Source organism: Chiloscyllium plagiosum, unplaced genomic scaffold (genome assembly GCF_037043375.1).
Source record: "Chiloscyllium plagiosum isolate Xiang-an unplaced genomic scaffold, Cpla_swu_hap1 HiC_scaffold_5, whole genome shotgun sequence".
In the NCBI taxonomy this organism is placed as follows: Eukaryota; Metazoa; Chordata; class Chondrichthyes; order Orectolobiformes; family Hemiscylliidae; genus Chiloscyllium; species Chiloscyllium plagiosum.
The window spans coordinates 62,797,823-62,817,342 of record NW_028270143.1 but is presented as its reverse complement, the minus strand read 5'-3'; the positions used below and the strand labels follow the sequence as shown (position 1 = coordinate 62,817,342).

Below are 19,520 nucleotides of genomic sequence, written 5' to 3'. Positions count from 1 at the left end.
GATACCATGAATCAGGTGGGTCCAATCCCAAGTAAGTGAGAATATCACAGATGTACTATAATCCTCCAAAGTCCACTCAATCCAGGAACAGTGCCTTTTTTAGATTGGAAAATAGTGCACTTCACTGTTTTTTTAGAAGGGTAAGGCGGGGGGGGGGGGTTAGGGGAGCCAGAAAATTACAAATTAGTTATAGAGTCATAGAGTCATCTACATGTAAAGTTTGGAAACAGACCCTTCGGTCCATGCCGACCAAATATCCCAACTCAATCTAGTCCCACCTGCCAGCACCCCGCCCATATCCCTCCAAACCCTTCCTATTCATATACCCATCCAAATGCCTTTTAAATGTTGCAATTGTACCAGCCTCCACCATTTCATCTGGCAGCTCATTCCATACACGTACCACCCTCTGCATGAAAACGTTGCCCCTTAGGTCCCTTTTATATCTTTCCCCTCTGACCCTAAACCTATGCTCTCTAGTTCTGGACTTCCCCAGGGATAAGATTTTGTCTATTTATCCTATCCATGCCCTTCATAATTTTCTATACCACTATAAGGTCACCCCTCAGCCTCTGACGCTCCAGGGAAAACAGCTCCAGCCTGTTCAGCCTTTCCCCATAGCTCAAATCCTCCAACCCTAGCAACATCCTAGTAAATCTTTTCTGAACCCTTTCAAGTTTCACAACATCTTTCCGATAGGAAGGAGACCAGAATTGAACACACTATTCCAAGAGTGGCCCAACCAATGTCCTGTACAGCCGCAACATGACATCCCAACTCCTGTACTCAATACTCTGACCAATAAAGGAAAGTATACCAAACGCCGCCTTCACTATCCTATCAACCTGCAACTCTACTTTCATGGAGCTATGAACCTGCACTCCAAGGTCTCTTTGTTCAGCAACACCCTCTAGGACTTACCATTTAAGTGTATAAGTCCTGCTAAGATTTTCCAAAATGCAGCACCTCGCATTTATCTGAATTAAACTCCACCTGGCACTTCTCAGCCCATTGGCCCATCTGGTCAAGATCCTGTTGTAATCTGAGGTAACCCTCTTTGCTTACACCTCCAATTGTAATGTCATCTGCAAACTTACTAACTGTAATTCTTATGCTCACATCTAAATCATTTATGTAAATGACAAAAAGTAGAAGACCCAGCACCAATCCTTGTGGCACTCCCTTGGTCACAGGCCTCCAGTCTGAAAACCAACCCTCCATCACCACCCTCTATCTTCTACCTTTGAGCCAGTTCTGTATCCAAATGGCTAGTTCTCCCTGTATTCCATGATATCTAACCTTGCTAATCAGTCTCCCATGGGGAACCTTGTCAAACGTCTTACTAAAATCCATATAGATCACATCTACTGCTCTGCCCTCATCAATCCTCTTTGCTACTTCCTCAAAAAATTCAATCAAGTTTGTGAGACATGATTTCCCATGCACAAAGCCATGTTGACTATCCCTAATCAGTCCTTGCCTTTCCAAATACATGTACATCCTGTCCCTCAGGATTCCCTCCAGCAATTTGCCCACCACTGACGTCAGGCTCACTGGTCTATAGTTCCCTGGCTTGTCCTTACCACCCTTCTTAAACAGTGGCACGACATTAGCCAACCTCCAGTCTTCTGGCACCTCACCTGTGACTATCGATGATACAAATATCTCAGGAAGAAGCCCAGCAATCACTTCTCTAGCTTCCCACAGAGTTCTCGGGTACATCTGATCAGGTCCTGGGGATTTATCCACTTTTGCCCGTTTCAAGATATCCAGCACTTACTCCTCTGTAATATGGACATTTTGTAAGATGTCACCATCTATTTCCCGACAGTCTATATCTTCCATATCCTTTTCCACAGTAAATACTGATTCAAAATACTCGTTTAGTATCTCTCCCATTTTGTGCAGCTCCACACAAAGGCTGCCTTGCTGATCTTTGAGGGGCCCTATTCTCCCCTAGTTATCCTTTTGTCCTTAATGTATTTGTAAAAACTCTTTGGATTCTCCTTAACTATATTTGCCAAAGCTACCTCATATCCCCTTTTTGCCCTCCTGAGTTCCCTCTTAAGTATACTCCTTCTGCCTTTATACTCTTCTAAGGATTCACTGGATCTGTCCTGTCTATAATTTACATATGCTTCCTTTTTTTTAACCAAACCCTCAATTTCTTTAGTCATCCAGCACTCCCTATACCTACCAGCCTTCCCTTTCACCCTAAAAAGAAATATACTTCTCTGGATTCTCATTATCTCATTCCTGAAGGCTTCCCATTTTCCAGCCATCCCTTTACCTGTGAACATCTGCCTCCCCAAACAGATTTTGAAAATTCTTGCCTAATACCATCAAAATTGGCCTTTCTCCAATTTAGAACGTCAACTTTTAGATCTGGTCTATCCTTTTCCATCACTATTTTAAATCTAATAGAATTATGGTCGCTGACCCCAAAGTGCTCTCCCACTGACACCTCAGTCACCTGCTATGTCTTATTTCCCAAGAGTAGGTCAAGTTTTGCACCTTTTCTAGTAGCTACATCCACATAGAATTAGAAAATTGTCCTGTACTCACTTAAAAAAAAAATTCCTCTCCATCTAACCCCTTAACACTATGGCAAGTCCCAATCTTTGTTCAGAAAGTTAAAATCCCCTACCATAACGACCCTATTATTCTTACAGGTAGCTGTTAGCATGATTTCCTGACAACAGTTGTTATAGCCAAACATTTGTTGTCAGAAAATTATTCAAGTCTGTTATTAAGTATGGAATTTTTGAATATCTTAAATTTTCAACTGATCAGAAACAACCAGCAAGAGTTTATAAAATAAAATAAATTCTTAGAGAAACTCACATCTAAAGAGAGACTGAGTTAATGTTTTGAATCAATACAGCTCAATATTAACTCAGTTTCTCCTTCTATAGATGCAGCCAGATCTGCTGAGTTTCTCCAGCACTTGGGTTTTAATTCAAAGCAGCACAGTGCTTACCTTTTCCGAATTCATCAAATAAAAGAAATACCATGCCTGACAAACTTGTTCCTTTCTAAAACAAAAGCCGATGGATTATATTTATATGGACCAACAGAAGGCATGTTCTTGTACAATAGAATAGATTTAATGTTAAGGCAAGAGTTTCTCTGATACTGAACCAACTCTAGCTATGACAATAATCACGTGCTTTTGCTTCCCTTGTCCTTTGCTTGGAAACTAAATGAAACTGTAATATTGTACAGAGGTCAGTTAACTCAACAGCCAAATAATCCTTAGGAATTGATGATTAAATCCAACCCCCACTTTAACATGTGATTGCTGTTGTAGGGCTGTTTAAATAAACATTGGAGAGAAACTAAGCAGCATCCGGGGAGGTGGGGGAAGTTGGTAGGGTGAATGTTAGCAGTGATCTCTGTATCTCAGGATAGGGTCCTGCCCAAGTACTGCAGGAAGCATGCGCAGGATGTACCAGAAAGCAGGTAATTTGGTCAAGAACTAATTAGACAGACATTGAAATGTTTGTTACTGTCTGCAGAGAGGAGGCAAATTTAATTCATTGAATAATTTGCCTTTCATTTTTCAGCTCACTCTGAGTTGGTTGGGTGTTTGTTTTCTTCTGTCCAGTTAACATGCCTGTTTTTGTTGCTACCTCTAATTCCAGGTTTCTTACTAATTCTACAGTGACGTTAGATCCTAAACATTTAAAAGGTACAAGCTACACTCTCACATGCAGAGATGAAATTAATGTTTTGAATCAATACAACACACTTATTTTAAATAAAAAGAGAAAATGTTTTATGTACTCTGGCAACATCTGTGGAATGAGAAACTGAGTTAACATTTCAAGACAAATTACTTTCTTTCCCCCAGACCTAATTGTTCCCAAGGCTTGAGCATTTTCACAAACAAAACAGAAATTGATGAAAAAAAAACTCAGCAGGTCTGACAACATCTGTGCAGAGAAAGCAGGGTACTGAAGAAGGGTCACTGAACCTGAAATATTAACTCAGCTTTCTATACACAGATGCTGCCAGACCTGCTGAGATTATTTCTGTTCTTGTTTCTGATTCCCAGCATCTGCAGTTTTTTTTTGTTAAACTTTTTCAGCTGGATCAATCTTAACTTTTTGTGTGTTTCTGCTGCTTTTAAATTATCCAAGGGTTCAGAACAGTAAGGAAAATCCCAGTTTTAATGTAAAGAACAAACTGAAGAGTGTCACCTTACATTTACCTATTGATGTGTAATTATCACAGATTTTGTACCCAAGCAATGCTTTCAATTAAAGCTGCTAATCAGAGTTGTTGTCTTTACTTAAATTACAAACTGTAACCCGATGCCACTTTGAGTCAGTTGGAAGTTCTTAAAGGTACAAAAGGTAATGGAACATTAAAAAGTTGTTAATTAATTGCATATATTTGTTCTTGCATTAATTGTGCTTCTTTAAGAAGCAATGGTATCTGCCTGCAATAAGCTTAGCACTTTAAAATGCTATAATTAAGTTGGCATTACTGAAATAGATAATACTTAGACTTAGTTTTAAAAAGACAATTATATAAATATTTGGAGCACCAAGGACTGTGGATCCAGCACAAACAGGTGCTGGTGTGAGAGTAAATAGCTGAAAATGTGTTGCTGGAAAAGCGCAGCAGGTCAAGCAGCATCCAGGGAGCAGGAGAATTGACGTTTCGGGCATGAGCCCTTCTTCAGGAATGAGAGTAAATATCAAACCAAAATCAGGGTTTGCTGTGCCTAATGTAGGAAGCATTCAATGTGAAAAGTGTTTTAGTTACAATCCATCTTACAAAATTCCTTCAATTATTTCTGACGAGCTCTAAAGTGTGACCTGAGGTCCCAATGTTGGACTGGGGTGGACAAAGTTAAAAATCACACAACGCTAGGTTATCATCCAACAGGCTTGTATGGAAGCACTGGCTTTCAAAGTGCTGCTTCATCAGGTGTTTGTGCTCTAAATTAGCTCTAAAGTAGGAATATCGCCTTAATAGTATAGCATAACCGTACAGAAGCTCTAACAAAATGTGCTGTGGAACAAGGATTGCTTTTACGAAAGAGCATTATCCTGTATTTAACTGTGTTGTGTCTTCCTGATTTATGAGGGCTCCTTTCTGGCAATAACAAAGCACAAAAAATTAAAATAGTTGTATTTCTCAATTGTGCAAAATTAGAGAACAGTGCAAAATTATGAGTCACATGATTTCTTTGGTTAATGCTCTTTGTTTAAAAAAAGTGTTCCTGTAAGTGATTTTTGACATCTCTTTGTGACTTGAATGTAAACAATATGAATAACTTTGACTCTAAAATAACTAATCACTGTGTACATTCTGTTAGGTATTGGACATAGCATCTTGTTCTGTGTATTTCTCCAGAATGTATTGAGGTAATAGTCAAGTTCAGCCAATTACTTGGAAAGAATTCTTATGTCATGATGCAACACTTTATTGATCTTGGCTTCTCTATGCAGTGCCAACAAAGGTCAGCTATTAATTTCTAACAATGAAGACTTGCAACAGCTTCTAAATTCCACCATTTCTGCACTGAAACAGGTCACTGGCAAACTTGAGTTTTAATTATTTTCACTTATGTAGTCTTTCCTTGCATTATCAGTAACTTGTCCCTAATTGTCACTTTTTTTTGTTCTGAGACTGGCAATACTATTGGAATTGTGGGTTCAATCTTCAATCTGCCACTTTGTGATAGTTATGGGATACCTCTTACACAATGAGTACACACCTGTTATAATTATTATTATTATGAGTAGTAACTCATGTATCTTTAAATGGGATGTTATGCATATATATTCAGTTTAATGTTTCCAATTTATCTTATTACTTAGATGTGAGAACAACAGCAGATGCTTTTGGAAGCATTCCGCAACCACCCCCATATGGTTTGCACCCACCACCTTACTCTGCGGTATGCATCAAAAATCTATTTCTACTGTATCAATCTTATTATAATACTTTGAAGCAATAGAAAGGAAATCCAGCTTATTTTTTTCCTTTGCAGAACCATTGATAGCAACTAAAACATTAAAAATGTGCTTTCATAAAAATAAGGATGCAACTTTTCAGATTCCACTAATTCTGTTAATTAATTCAGGATGGAACTCTCTTGGGGATTCCCATTCAATTTCAATCTAATATTTAAGATGTATAATTATGCAGTAAATTATTTTACATTCTCTCATTTGTACGTAGGTGAGCTTCCAGAATTTATTTTTTAGGTGAAATCATGTAAGGGTAGTAAAATAATCTCCAGTGTGTTCCATGCATTCTTCTAATCCTAGCTGCATGAGTAAAGGCATAGCTGTAACTGTAACCATTCCAACGACATTGATAAATAACTTGGCAAAGTAAAGACTCACCTGATTAACATGGTTAAAAATCACACAACACCAGGTTATAGTCCAACAGGTTTAATTGGAAGCACACTAGCTTTCGGAGCGACGCTCCTTCAGGTAATTGTGGAGGGCTCGATCGTAACACAGAATTTATAGCAAAAATTTGCAGTGTGATGTAACTGAAATTATACATTGAAGAATTGATTGTCTGTTAAGCCTTTCATCTGTTAGAATACAGTGATAGTTTCACTTCTTTCATGTGTAAATCACAAAACCCTTTTTTTTAAAAGTTGCATTCTTGGGTTAGCTGTTAACAATGGGTGATAGCTAGACAATATGTTGAAGGTATTAGCCCCCTGTGTTCTCTGTCTATGACCTGATGTTTAGATTAATTCCAATCTTAAAAAGTGAGATAACATAAATTCATGCAGTTTTTGAGCTCAGAGTTCTACATGAATGTATGTGGTTTTTGAGCAAAGTGCAATGTAACTCTGAAAGTACCAAAAAAATTCACCACACAAAATATGTGTCCATGTGGGTCTTTGTGTGTGTGTTTGTCTGGGGTGGGGGTTGTGATTGTGAGAGTGTGTGTGTAGTGAGTGCAGAGTGTCTTAAGTCTGTGAGGGGATGCATGTGTGGGAGTCTGTGTGTCTATAAGGGTGTGTGTGGTTGTCTGTGTGCGTGTCCGTGTGTATCTGTGTCCGTGTGTATGTGAGAGTGTGTCTGTGTAGGAATATCGGTGTGTGTGTGTGTGTGTGTGTGTGTAGTGCAATGTTGATCACCTGTAATGTGACATGAACCCAAGGTCCCGGTTGAGGTCCTCCCTATGGGTACCGAACTTAGCTATCAGCCTCTGCTCGGCCACTTTCCTCTGCTGCCTGTCCCGAAGTCCACCTTGGAGGATGGTCACCCGAAGGTCTGAGGCTGAATGTCCTGGACCACTGAAGTGTTCCCCAACTGGGAGGGAACCCTCCTGTCTGTTATTTGTTGTGCGGTGCCCATTCATCCGTTGTCGTAGCCTTTGCTCGGTTTCCCCAATGTACCATGCCTCCAGGCATCTCAATCATCTCGTGCACCAACTCTACAGCAGGTGCCACAATCTTGAAATTCAGATGGAATCCACACTCACAGCCTGCACACAGGATACATCAGTACAATTACGTGACATCGCCAAACAGACAAGGCGACAAAACTACACCACGTACATGCACGCCAAGAACAAAAAACTGGAGAAGCTTGGCATTCTCACCAGTAATAGCAAAGCCCGCCCTGGAACCACAGTAGACAACATTATCACTGCGGGGAAGTCTATTGTCAACTTATCGGACCATACCCTTCGACCGGAAGAGATTGAAGTCCTGAGTAGGGGTCTCAACTTCTGCCCCACCACCAAAATGGACCCGTTGGTTCTGGCAGCAGACACAGAGGAGTTCATCAGACAAATGAGACTCCAGGAATTCTTTCAAGGTGCCGGCAGTGATCCCACTGAGCCCACTGATGAACTAGAACAGTCATCACAGGGATCTGTAGAGGAGCGACCAAAGAAGGTGTCAACGTGGACCCCACCGGAGGGCCACTGCCCTGGGCTTGACATGTATGCTCAAACTGTCAGGAAATATATAAATGCCGATTCATCAGCTGTACCCATAAGGTAGAGCAAAACATCACCCGTTCCCAACGCAATGCCATCCAGGCTCTCAAAACCAATCACAACATTGTCATCAAACCAGCAGATAAAGGAGGAACCGTTGTCATTCAGAATAGAACAGATTACTGCAAGGAAGTGTACCGACAACTGAACAACCAGGAACACTACAGGCAACTACCAGCTGATCCGACCAAAGAACATACCCGTGAATTAAAACACACTGATCAGAACTTTGGATCCAGTCCTTCAGAGTTCCCTATGCTCCCTCATCCCACGTACTTTTTGTGTAGGCGACTTCTACTGCCTTCCAAAGGTAAACAAAGCGAACACACCAGGGCGTCCCATCGTGTCGGGAAATGGGACCCTATGTGAGAATCTCTCTGGCTATGTGGAAGGCATCTTGAAACCTTTTGTACAGGGGATCCCCAGCTTCTGGTGCGACATTACGGATTTCTTACAGAAACTCCGCACCCATGAACCAGTCGAACCAGGAACATTCCTCGTCACAATGGACGTTTCCGCACTCTACACCAGCATCCCCCACAAGGATAGCATCGTAGCAACAGCCTCAGTACTCAACACCAACAACTGCCAGTCTCCAAACACCATCCTACAACTCATCTGCTTTATCCTCGATCATAACGTCTTCACCTTTGACAACCAGTTCTTCATCCAGACACACGGAACAGCCATGGGGACCAAATTTGCACCCCAATATGCCAACATTTTTATGCACAGGTTCGAACAAGATTTCTTCTCTATGCAGGATCTCCAACCGACATTGTACACCAGGTACATTGATGACATTTTCTTCCTCTGGACCCATGGTGAGGAGTCACTGATAAAACTACACAGTGACATCAACAAGTTTCATCCCACCATCAAACTCCCCATGGACTACTCTCGACTGTCTGTCTCATTCTTGGACACGTGCGTCTCCATCAAAGACAGACACCTCAGCACCACACTCTACCGCAAACCCACAGACAACCTCACAATGCTACACTTCTCCAGCTTCCACCCAAAACATATTAAAACAGCCATTCCCTATGGACAAGCCCTACGCATACACTGGATCTGCTCAGATGAGGAGGAACGTGACGGACATTTGGAAGTACTCAAGGATGCCCTCACAAGAACGGGGTACGATGTTCAACTCATCGACCGCCAGTTCCAACGTGCCACAGCAAGGAACTGTAATGACCTCCTCAGGAGACAGACACGGGCTGCAGCTGACAGGGTACCCTTCGTTGTTCAGTACTTCCCAGGGGCTGAAAAATTACGCCATGTTCTTCGTGACCTGCAACACATTATCAATGAGGATGAGCACCTCACCAAGACCTTCCCCACAACTCCACTACTTGCCTTTAAACAACCGCCAAACCTCAAACAGATCATTGTTCGTAGCAAACTGCCCAGCTCTCAGGACAACTCCATACAACCCTGTCACGGTGGACGCTGCAAAATGTGTCAGATTGTGGACATAGATACCACTATTACGTGTGGGAACACCTCCCACGGTGTAAATGGCAGGTACTCATGTGACTCAGCCAACATTGTCTATCTTATACGTTGCAGGCAGGGATGCCCAGAGGCATTGAACATTGGGGAAACTGAGCAAGGGGTACGACAACAGATGAATGGGCACCGCACAACAATCAACAGACAGGAGGGTTCCCTCCCAGTTGGGGAACACTTCAGTGGTCCAGGACATTCAGCCTCGGACCTTCGGGTGACCATCCTCCAAGATAGACTTCGGGACAGGCAGCAGAGGAAAGTGGCCGAGCAGAGGCTGATAGCTAAGTTCGGTACCCATAGGGAGGGCCTCAACCGGGACCTTGGGTTCATGTCACATTACAGGTGATCACCATTGCACTACACACACACACACACCGATATTCCTACACACACACACACACTCTCACATACACACGGACACAGATACACACAGACGCACACACAGACACCCACACACACCCTTATAGACACATGCACCCCCTCTCAGACTTAAGACACCCTACACACACACACACACCCCACCCCAGACAGATACACACACAGACAAAGACCCACATGCACACATATATTTTGTGTGGTGAATTTTTTTGGTACTTTCAGAATTACATTGTACTTTGCTCAAAAACCACATACATTCATGTAGAACTCTGAGCTCAAAAACTGCATGAATTTATGTAAAACTCTGTTATCTCACTTTTTAGATTGGAATCAATCTAAACATCAGGTCATAGACAGAGAACACAGGGGGCTAACACCTTCAACATATTGTCTAGCTATCACCATTGTTAACAGCTAACCCGAGAATGCAACTTTAAAAAAAAGGGTTTTGTGATTTACACATGAAAGAAGTGAAACTATCACTGTATTCTAACAGATGAAAGGCTTAACAGACAATCAATTCTTCCATGTATAATTTCAGTTACATCACACTGCAAATTTTTGCTATAAATTCTGTGTTACGATCGAGCCCTCCACAATCACCTGATGAAGGAGCGTCGCTCTGAAAGCTAGTGTGCTTCCAATTAAACCTGTTGGACTATACCCTGGTGTTGTGTGATTTTTAACTTTGTACACCCCAGTCCAACACCGGCATCTCCGAATCTTGATTAACATGAATATTCAGATCGCTAATAAATTAATCAATGCCTTTTGTTTTGGAGGTATAACTTTCCTTTCAGTATCTCTGACTCAGATTGGTAAATGTGATGCAGAAATACCATCATTTTTGGGTCTTCAGCAGCCCACTTGGTATCAGTAAAAAACTACTGGAGGCTGATCAAACAAAAAAGAAAAAAAATTGAGCATTAGATATTCACCAGATGTGATTTTGGCAGGTTGGCATGTAACATAGGGCAGGAGGCTTACACAGCACCTATGACCTAACTCTGATAAGGTGGAGATGGGCAAACAAAACCTGAAGTCAGCAAATAAATAATTAAGGGCCAAAGAAACTTGTTAAAAGCTCAATTAACTAATTAGCATTACACAGCTCATCCCATAACACGGTCTGCATGGGCAGGCCCCTGCTAAAACAAAGGTTTACAAAGTGACATGAAGAAATGTGAAAATGCTGTATTCTTTGACACACAGCAGCCCCCTACCTGCAGACTATGATTTACACCCCAACACCTTACAATTGAGCTTCTGATGCTGCTGTGACTACTTGAGCATCTTTCCCAGTGAGAAACAGAAGTCTGACTCTGCAGCACATCAGCTCATGCGCTGCTAATTATGGCTACGGGACACAGGCTTCATTCCAGTCACTGTCAACCTTCCTTCTGGTTGTGGGGTGGGGGAGGGGAGGCCTGTCCTCCTCTTCCCCTTCCCCGCCCCCAAAAACCCCATTCTTGTTGTATCTTAGCCTGAACATGAGTGTTTTGTGAAGTTGGAAGAAACATCAGTTCTCTTCCTGTGTTTGTAAAATTCCTGCAGGCTATGTGCCAGGAAACCCATGCTCCCATGTGACCTGGTCCTTACCCTGTTCATGAAGTAGGAACAGATCCAAGCAGAGTCCAGAACTGGCAGGTTAAAAGGCCCATCTCTATTCTAAAGTCTGATAGTAATTACAGCTTTTCCATTAAAACTGCATCTTCTGAACACTTTAAAACAAAACTCTTGCCTACACCTCTTCTGCTCCCCCAGGCCAGCCTCACCCCTTCGTAAACCTCATCAGCCACATTATAATAGCTAAAAACTATTGACTATACCGTAGACCCCCAAGCAAACAACTAAACTCTCCACGTAACTTTATAAACAATAGAAAAGACAATAGTTAAGCACTTGGATTGTAGCAAAGAGCACATATAGCTCCCAGGGTAAACGTACAGATCTATGAATTAGCACAATTGTGGATATCTAGGCCGAGTACCTAAAAGCAATGGGGAATTATGGAACACTTACTTTTGGGTCTGAATTATGCTGGCCACCTATGGACAGAAACACAGACATGGTTCTGTAAATAAATGAGCCATGCTTTTGGCAATATACCCACTGCCAATCCATCTACTCCCTTTACAATTCTGGGAAAGTGTTTCCACCTGCCACGGACATAATTGAGGCCCTGAGGTGGCAGTTTGAGAGAGGCCCTGCAAGTTTACCCCCGAGGGTTGTTGCTGAGTGAAAGTGGAGAATGCCTCTTTCCAGAGCTCCTGTGTCAATTGGAATTCCCAATCCCAGTTTTCCCCTCTGTCAACCCTGCCCTCTTACCCTGTCAGCCTGGCTTCAGTACAAACTCAGACTTGCCTATATGTTTGTATCCATCGCTAAAAGTAATCTCTTCAGAATAATTGCAGGACTGGCGGGGCCACGACTCTTCCCTAGCACTGTTAGTCATCAGCTGGTTGGCAAGTCTGAGATCCAGGTCATTGTCTTCAAGATGGATACAACTCCTGCCTCCTACCTCATACTAATTAAAGTCCATCATCCAAAAATAATAAAGCAGTGTGAACCATTTAGGTGGAAATTGGCTTGCCCCTGAAATTTATTCAGTGATCATGGAGACATCCTTAGTGTAGCATCCAGCCCTTGATTATAATACTATCTACCCTTTCAACAGATAAGAATGTATTCTACCTTGTTATCAATGAGATTAAAACATCCCTTGACTCATTTGATGACTTCTCAATTAAAATGTCAATCTTTTAATTTACCACTTTTTAATTTGCAGCTGCAGCAATCTGACAACACACTATTCACCTCTTTCAATCACAGCACTGTCATGAAACAAATACAGAGAATGCCTGAGAAACTCAGCAGCGTCTGTGGAGAAAGAAATAGAGCTAAGGTTTCTAGTCTAATATGACTCTTCCTTAGAACTGCAAGGAGTTGGAAAAAGGTGGTTTTTGCACTTTTGACGGGGCGAGAGGCATAAATGGTGTGGAAGCCCTGTGCAAAAGACAAAGGTGTTGGTAATTGTGATGAAAGAGAAATAGAGATATAAAATGGGTGTAAATTAAGCTGCAAAAGGGAGAAAGTCCTCTTCGCTGAGAGGAAAATAAATAAGTCACAAATAAGACAAGCCCGTGGTTTGGTGGAGGACTGGTTCTGAAGTTGTGTAATTCAGTACTGAGTCTGAATGCTGTAAAGTGTCTAAGTAGAAAATGAGCTGTTGTTGCTTGAGTTTGTTGTTGTGCTTCATTGGAACATTGCGGCAGGTCCAGGACAGGAATGTTAACATAAGAGTAATGTGGTTTATTGAAATAGCAAGCACATGGGAGGTCATGGTGATTCCTCTAGACAGCAAAGTGGTCACCCTGTCTGTATTTGGCCTTGACAATGTAAAGGAGACCACACTGTGAGCAGCAGATACAGTAGACTAAATTGAAAGAAATCTAAGTAAAATGCTGCTTCACTTGGAAGATGTGTTTGGGATGTTGGAGAGTGAGGCGAGAGGAGGTGAGCAGGTAAGTGTTGCACTTTCTGCAATTTCATGGGATAGGAGAGTGAGGAAGTGCTAGGACTGATGGAGTGGATCAGGGTGTTATAAGAAATGGTACCTGCAGAATGATGACTGTGAATGGAACATTCGCTGGGTAGCAGCTGCTAGAATGGAGGAGATTGCAAGGATGAATGCAGAGGAACGTTGGGTGGAAAATGAGGATGAAGGGAACCCTATCTTTGTTCTGGGAAGGACAAAATGTGAAGGCAGAAGTGTGAGAGAGGTTAAATATGGTAGGGGACCCTGCCAACCACAATGGGGAGGAGGAATTCTTGGTTGAACAGGAAGGAGATCATGTCAGAGGCCCCCTGGTGGCAGGTGGTATCATCAGAGCAGATGTAATTTGCAGGAGCCTGTATTTGGGGTACAGTCAGATAACTGTGAATCCATCAGCCTATAATGAATATTGGTGTGCAGTCTATCTTCAGAAATGCAAACAGAAGTCAAGAAAAGAGAGGGAGGAGTCAGATAGACCAGGTGAAGATGAGAGAAGGATGGGAGTTGAAAGCAAAATGGATGGATTTCTCCAATTCCAGACAAGAGCAGGAAGTGGCACCATTGCCATCATCTATGTATCAAAGTGAGTTGGAGGTGAGGCCAGAGTAGGATGGAACAAGAAATGTTCTGCGTAGCCCACAAAGAAATGGGCATAACTGGGATGCATATGGGAGCACATGGGCAGACTTTTGACTTGGAGAAAATGAGATGAGTTAAAGGAGAAGTTGTTGAAAGTGAGAACAATCTTCACCAGGTGAAAGAGGATGGTCGTGGATGAAGACTGTTCAGCCTTCCTTTCAAGAGAGAAGCAGAGAGCCCTCAGACCATCCTGATGGGGAATGTAGAGGAAGTGCACGTCCATGAAGAAAAATTGCAGCTTGATTCAATGGTGGAATCGTAATCTGGGACATCGGAGAATGTGTCTGAGAATTGGCATTCAGCATCAGCAGGTTTGATAACAAAGTCTAGGTAGAGAATGGAATGCCACAAGTCCAGAGGGAAACAGGTTGGATTAGCTGAGGAGAGCAGAGAAATTAAAAAATGTCACATCATTGAAGAGAATAATGAAAGAGATTACCATCATGACTTGCTTTATTGGACACATACAACTCAAGTTACAGTATCTTGCAATGAACTGTATAGGAGGTTGATGTCATCAAGGTTAATTATTTTCATGCACGACAAACAGGAAATTAATTTAATGTGATAAAGCAAGTAGTTTCCAATTATAGAAAAGTTTGTTTATTTCATTCTTTGATTTCTTCTAGATTTCATCCCCCAATCCCTTTGTACTTCAGACAAATGAAAACTATGCTCCTTCTGGATATCAACCCAACTACCCTGCATCTCCACCATACTCACCATATCCAACATACCCAACAGCGCCACAACCCTCAAATGCTCATCCACAATATGCTGGCTATGAGAAGTCAGTTGCTGCATCATCTGTGGCTTTTGCTGCACAGAATACTGGTGCTGCAGCTGCTGCTCCAATTTTACCCTACTTTGTCAACCAGCATCCTACTTCAATTTGTGTCTTCAATACACAAAACACTGCATCAACATATCTTGTCAACCAGCAGCAATATGGATCAACATATGTTATCAACCAGCAGCAAATTGCACCAACATTTGTTGTTAATCAGCAACATCCAGCACCTCCAGTGGTTCTGATTCAGTCTGGTAATGTTGCAAAAGGAAATCGTATGACCAGAGGTTATCCAACAGAAATGACCTTCCAACAATCTGCACAAAATGTATCCAAAGCTTTAGCAAATATTGCCTTGTCTAATATAGGACGTGCAATACATTCTTCAACAAGAAATAAGGTATACAAAGTTGCATTGCATTTTAATATTTACTTGTCAGACATTTCTTCATTTCAATCTTATGCTTCAAAATCACAATGTAAGTTCAAATTCATTGGCATTTTAAAAGGGTTTTTAAAAATATTATTACCTATTTGGTTACTGCTTTGTTGTTGTCGAAGATTCAGTCACATTTCGAGTCAGTGTTGTACAGCATGGAAATAGACCCTTTGGTCGAACTCATCCGTCCTGACTAGATATCCTAAATTACTCCAGTCCCATTTGCCAGTATTTGGCCCATATCCCATCAAGCCCTTCCTATTCATATACCCATCAAGATGCGTTTTAAATGTTGTAATTGTACCAGCCTCCTCCTCTTCCTCTGGCAGAATAATGCATCAACTTAAAAGTCTTAAGTTTCTTTACAGAGACAAATTTAAAAAGAGTCAAAGAAGCAGATTTTGAGACGTATAAAAATATTGCTTTACAGAGATGACTTTAAAGAGGGTCTTGATGAAGGAGGGAATAATGATGATACCCACGTTTATAGGAGGGAATTCCAGTGCATGGGATTGTACTGTCTAAAGCACAGTTAACAATAATTGAGTGGACAGAGGAAATATGTAGAAGAGGCCAGAGTCAGGAGAAATGGAGGCTAGAGGAGAGTGCACAGATGGGGGAGGATCTTCCATAAATATTAATCCAATATCCAGCATAGAGAGACATCATGTGACATTGAATTGAAAGAAAGTACAACCTAATAATAATTGTGACTCAAACATACTTGATAGTGGAAAGGAACCACCAATTCATAGAACCCATTCAAAATGTTTCAGTCTCAAATGATTAATAATTTTAAACCTAGTCTCATCTCTTCTGTTCAGACCTCCCATTAAAGATTGCTAATCCTTTGACAATGACATTATTATTAAAGCTGTTGGGGAAATAGCAACAAAAGCTGTATTGTAACGACCTGATATTCTTTTCTGGATTAGTGGTGCTGGAAAAGCACAGCAGGTCAGGCAGCATCCAAGGAGCAGGAAAATCGACGTTTTGGGCAAAGTCCGTCATCAGGGATAGAGGCAGGGAGCCTTCAGGGTGGAGAGATAAATGGGGGTGGGGGGGTGGGGAGAAGATAGCAAAGAGTACAATAGGTGAATGGGGGTGGGGATGAAAGTGATAAGTCAGAGAGGAGGATGGAGTGGATAAGTGGAAAGGAAGATAGGCAGGTAGGACAGGTGTCATGGGGACGGTGCTGAGCTGGAAGGTTGGAACCTTCCAAGGTGGGGGAAGGGGAAATGAGGAAACTGGTGAAGTCCACATTGATGCTCTGGGGTTGAAGTGTTCCAAGGTGGAAGATGAGGCGTTCTTCCAGGCGTCGGGGAGTAAGGGAGCCGTGATGGAGGAGGCCCAGGACCTGCATGTCCTTGGCAGAGTGGGAGGGGGAGTTGAAATATTGGGCCACGCGGTGGGGTTGATTGGTGTGGATGTCCCAAAGATGTTCCCTAAAGCGCTCTACTAGGAGGCGTGCAATCTCCCCAATGTTCTTTTCTTCCTAGCCCATGCCTGTCAATCAAAAGACTAGCAAAGTTTTGTTTTTAAGTCTTACTGACTGTTGCAGCCTGTTTTGTTTAAAGTGCAGAACATTTTAAACAAAACTTTGATTATGACAGTTATATAGACCATATCCATTCTAACCACCACCCCTGAAGAGTATTTGCACCTACTCCATTAATATGTGATTGCCAGATTGCAGAGTAAGGTTGCTGTTGCAAACAAAATGTGGTCTGTTGGAATACAGCTCTCAGATCAAAAGGCTTTGCTAAGTTTAGCTTTCCCACTTGTACCAATCATGCCTTATCTTCTCTCACTGACAAAAATTGAATCTGATATAAATGGTATAGGTTTCCATAACCAGGCAAAAGTGAGGGCTGCAGATGCTGGAGAATTAGAGTCAAGAGTGTGTTGCTGGAAAAGCACAGCAGATCAGGCAGCATCCAAGGAGCAGGAGAATCAATGTTTCAGGCATAAGCTCTTCATCAGGAAGGGCTTTTGCCAGAAGTGTCGATTCTCCTGCTCCTTGTATGCTGCCTGACCTGCTGTGCTTTTCGGCACCACACTCTCAACTTTGATAACCAGGTCCTATAGGTCATTTTTTAAACTCTAGAAAAATCCACCCCTTGATTTTAGATGAGCTAATGTTCACAGCACATTCCCTTCCTCATAGTTACTTCATAATGGAATAGGCAAGTTAGAAGTAACAGTAGATGGACTGATATAGTAACAGAGATGGGTAAAGTTGTCAAGTCAGAATTATTGATGGTAAAGAGAAATTGGATTCAAAAGCATAGCATGTCCAAGACACTAAGTTATAAACAATCTGAGCCTTAAACAGCTGCAATCAATATTGTGGTTTTAGGATTTAAGTATGCACATGGAAGCAATCCTTGTGTGTGCAGGTGATATCGCCAAGAGGCACCAGGGAGAGGAGGAGTTAAGGAAAAAGTCGTTGAGGGACTTCAGATGTATTAGGATGTGGATGTACATTGAAAATTTCATTTCCGAAGGGCATCTCTGGATCTTGTTGCCTCCAGAATTGGAGTTTTCAAAGGAGAGGGGTAACCGTTCCTTTAAGCTTCTTGAGTAGCTTGTGATTGGGCAGGGAGAGCCGGAAGGTGATTTTCCTTAGCCAAAACCTGACCAGCCGGTGTGCACTAAAGACTAGCTATTGGGCCCACTGCTTGGAACTGCAAAATTTGTTTTTTTTTGCCAAATGGTGGGTTAGCACTGTTGCAGTCGGCTACCCATTTGATCAGTTTCTGGACACTGATGCTGCACCTCTTCAAAAGTCCAACCTCCTCTTTTGTGGAAGGCAGCTGCAAGCCCCTTCATATTGCCATCTGAGTTTTGATACTGCTGATCCAGCAGGTAGTTTCCACCTTCTGGCAAAACTAGGAGCCGCTAATTGAGCTCCAAGCTCACCTCTAGTCCAATGGGGGCATTAAGAATATTTTAAGATTGCTGGATTTCCCAAGCCCATTTGAAAATCCAAATCCAGGATGTCTAGTTTGACTCAGTGATAACTACCCACACGTGTCAGCCATATGGTTGTGGTTTCAAGCTCTATGCCAGAGGAGTGTTCTTTCGAGATCACTCATGAATCCTGCGCATTCTCTACCATAGGCTTTCTTGCCCCTCTCTAACTAGGATTGTACTGCCTCCTGCAGCGTCAGTGTGTTAATGGTGTGGCAGGAACCATGGAACCCTGTTTTACTGTATCAGCAGTCATTTCCTGCAGACCTCCCACATGTTTAATCGGACCTGAATATTAGTAATAACTGAACATCTATGGATGTGTGTGTGTGCATAGACTAAATGCTCAGTAGGTAGTGTTCCTGCAGGACACTCAACATTGATCCTTTTGCACAGCACTAACATTTTGCACTGCAAATGGTAGAATATGAATTAGTCTATGGTTTAAATTTCTTGCACTGAACATCTAATCTCGCAGATGGCTAAGGCCTTTTTTGCGGGAAATGGGTGAGGTATAAGTGAGTGGAAGTGCAGGTGTACAGCAGACTTGAAATTAAGCACATCCCTGTAGCAATGGTTAACAAATTGGCCACCTTGAGCTGCTCTCATTTACCAGTTAATAACTAACTGAGAGTAGAGAGAAGGTGATAACTCATTCTGTTGGGTGGTAAAAGATAAATGATGTAGGAAGTGGGGAATTGGCTACTAATGTCTTATGGTTTCTTGAATGGATAACTTTATCATGTTAACATTATGTCTCTGCCCTATTTCAGGAGAAGCGAGTAACTGTTACAACTGGAGGAAATCATGTGATCATATACAAGTGAATGAAAATGGAATTAACTGCAGTGTGTATATACAGCTCAACAAAGAATGTTGCCTTTGTACCATATACAATATGCATAACTGTAAACTCCTATACTTGTACTAATCAATAAAATCATAGCTTAAAATGCAAGATTTTCTTCAATTTAATCTAAAGTATAAAATATGAAAGATGTAAAATGTTTGAGATTAGTTTTGTAGTGCTGTGTAATTTCTATTAAGAGATGTAAATTGTAGGACTGTTTTTGCTATAGATTACCTGAGGGACTACACTGTGCAGATAATTTGAATTATTCTATAGGCATTTACCAGTTTTTCAAAATGCATGTGGACATCGATATCATAAAGCAGATTAAAATTCAAAATCTTCAATAAAAATATTGAATTGTTTTTATTACGAAGAAATAGAGACT

General features: G+C 41.7%; 1 protein-coding gene across 1 annotated transcript in view; it reads left to right on the top strand.

Moving 5' to 3' along the window:
* Positions 1–19,240, top strand: part of LOC122549916 (uncharacterized) — a 47,543-nt gene extending 28,303 nt beyond the window's left edge. The window contains exons 2-4 of the mRNA XM_043690139.2: positions 5,835–5,914; positions 14,710–15,270; positions 19,056–19,240. Coding sequence (XP_043546074.2) covers positions 5,835–5,914; positions 14,710–15,270; positions 19,056–19,109 — 695 coding nt within the window. The 3' untranslated portion in view covers positions 19,110–19,240. The remainder of the gene's footprint in view (positions 1–5,834; positions 5,915–14,709; positions 15,271–19,055) is intronic.
* The last annotated feature ends 280 nt before the right edge of the window (positions 19,241–19,520 follow it).